General features: G+C 40.8%; 1 protein-coding gene across 1 annotated transcript; it reads right to left on the bottom strand.

Moving 5' to 3' along the window:
• Nucleotides 1-210: 210 nt before the first annotated feature.
• LOC107044852 (probable salivary secreted peptide) lies at nucleotides 211-829 on the bottom strand. The gene has a single exon (XM_015266901.1). The coding sequence runs from the start codon at nucleotides 741-743 to the stop codon at nucleotides 348-350; it is 396 nt and encodes a 131-aa protein (XP_015122387.1). The 5' UTR covers nucleotides 744-829; the 3' UTR covers nucleotides 211-347.
• Nucleotides 830-1,097: the final 268 nt, after the last annotated feature.

Genomic DNA, 1,097 nt, shown 5'->3' with positions numbered 1-1,097 from the left:
CATGTAAAGACTGAGATTGTTTTTCAATACCAAAATCGGTCGTTCAAATGTCTTTCTATACTCTTTTCCAATAATGATTTACGAACATTTGCCAATTGAATATTATCCACAGAAAATGAATGATTACAATATTATCTGCCCCGAATTCTCATTTCAATGTCGATCGAGGAATCAATGAAGAGGAGAAATCATTAAAAAAGGAAACACTTATTCATTATCAGCATTCGCTTTATTCAAGGTGATTGAGCGAGAAGTGGGAAATATTGACTTATGCTTTCACAACTCATACATCATGCGATAAGAACGAAGAGGCGAAATAATTCCTCATATCACCTTTAAGTTACAATTCAACGTCTGGAGTAAATCTCAACCTGGAATTTGATGCCATGATTCCTCTGGCTCTTGAATTTCATGGTGACATTGTTCATCCCAGGCCCACCTTTGACGATACTAGCGTAGGCCCCAGTTCCATTGGCGCTTAGATCCAGAGCAACAACCTGAGTGATTCTCTCGAACTTCGGAGCTCTGAAGATCTTTTGAATCGAGGTGATCTGCCAGAGTGATGACGATTTGATGACGTACTCGCGATGCACCAGACGGTCTCCTGGGATTCTGCTGCCAGCGATCATATTATGGCTCTTATTTGGAGCTGCCGCATAGCCGTAAGCGTATGCTTGCGGTGGTGCATACGTTACGAAAACGACAGCAGCAAGGAAAAAGGCCAAGGCACACTTCGTATACATCTTGATAATCGGTTTTTCACACTTGATTGTAGCAGAGAATTGATTGTAAGGAATGCAATGTTCAGTATTGACTAGCCTGAGAATTCACTCTAGAGATACTTATATACTCAGCGGGTTACCTGATATGGATTGCTTTGTCTTATCAGTGACGTTTGCTGTTTTCTGAAAAGCCTTCTCCAGATGTCTTATCATAACGAGTGTCACATCGGTTGAAATTAGTCAGGCCCTGATGACTCATTTGCAAACATAGCCGTGATGTAGTTGTTTCTAACCAAGGGAAGAAAAATAAAAGAGTTCTGCCCACGTGCATAATTATAGGAAGACTAGGGATTAAGCACGTGGGTAAGGGTTATT

This window comes from Diachasma alloeum, unplaced genomic scaffold (assembly GCF_001412515.2).
Source record: "Diachasma alloeum isolate Michigan unplaced genomic scaffold, Dall2.0 Dall_scaffold_00828, whole genome shotgun sequence".
Taxonomy (NCBI): domain Eukaryota; kingdom Metazoa; phylum Arthropoda; class Insecta; order Hymenoptera; family Braconidae; genus Diachasma; species Diachasma alloeum.
Note: the sequence above shows the minus strand (reverse complement) of the source record. Positions and strands in the feature narration are given on the sequence as shown.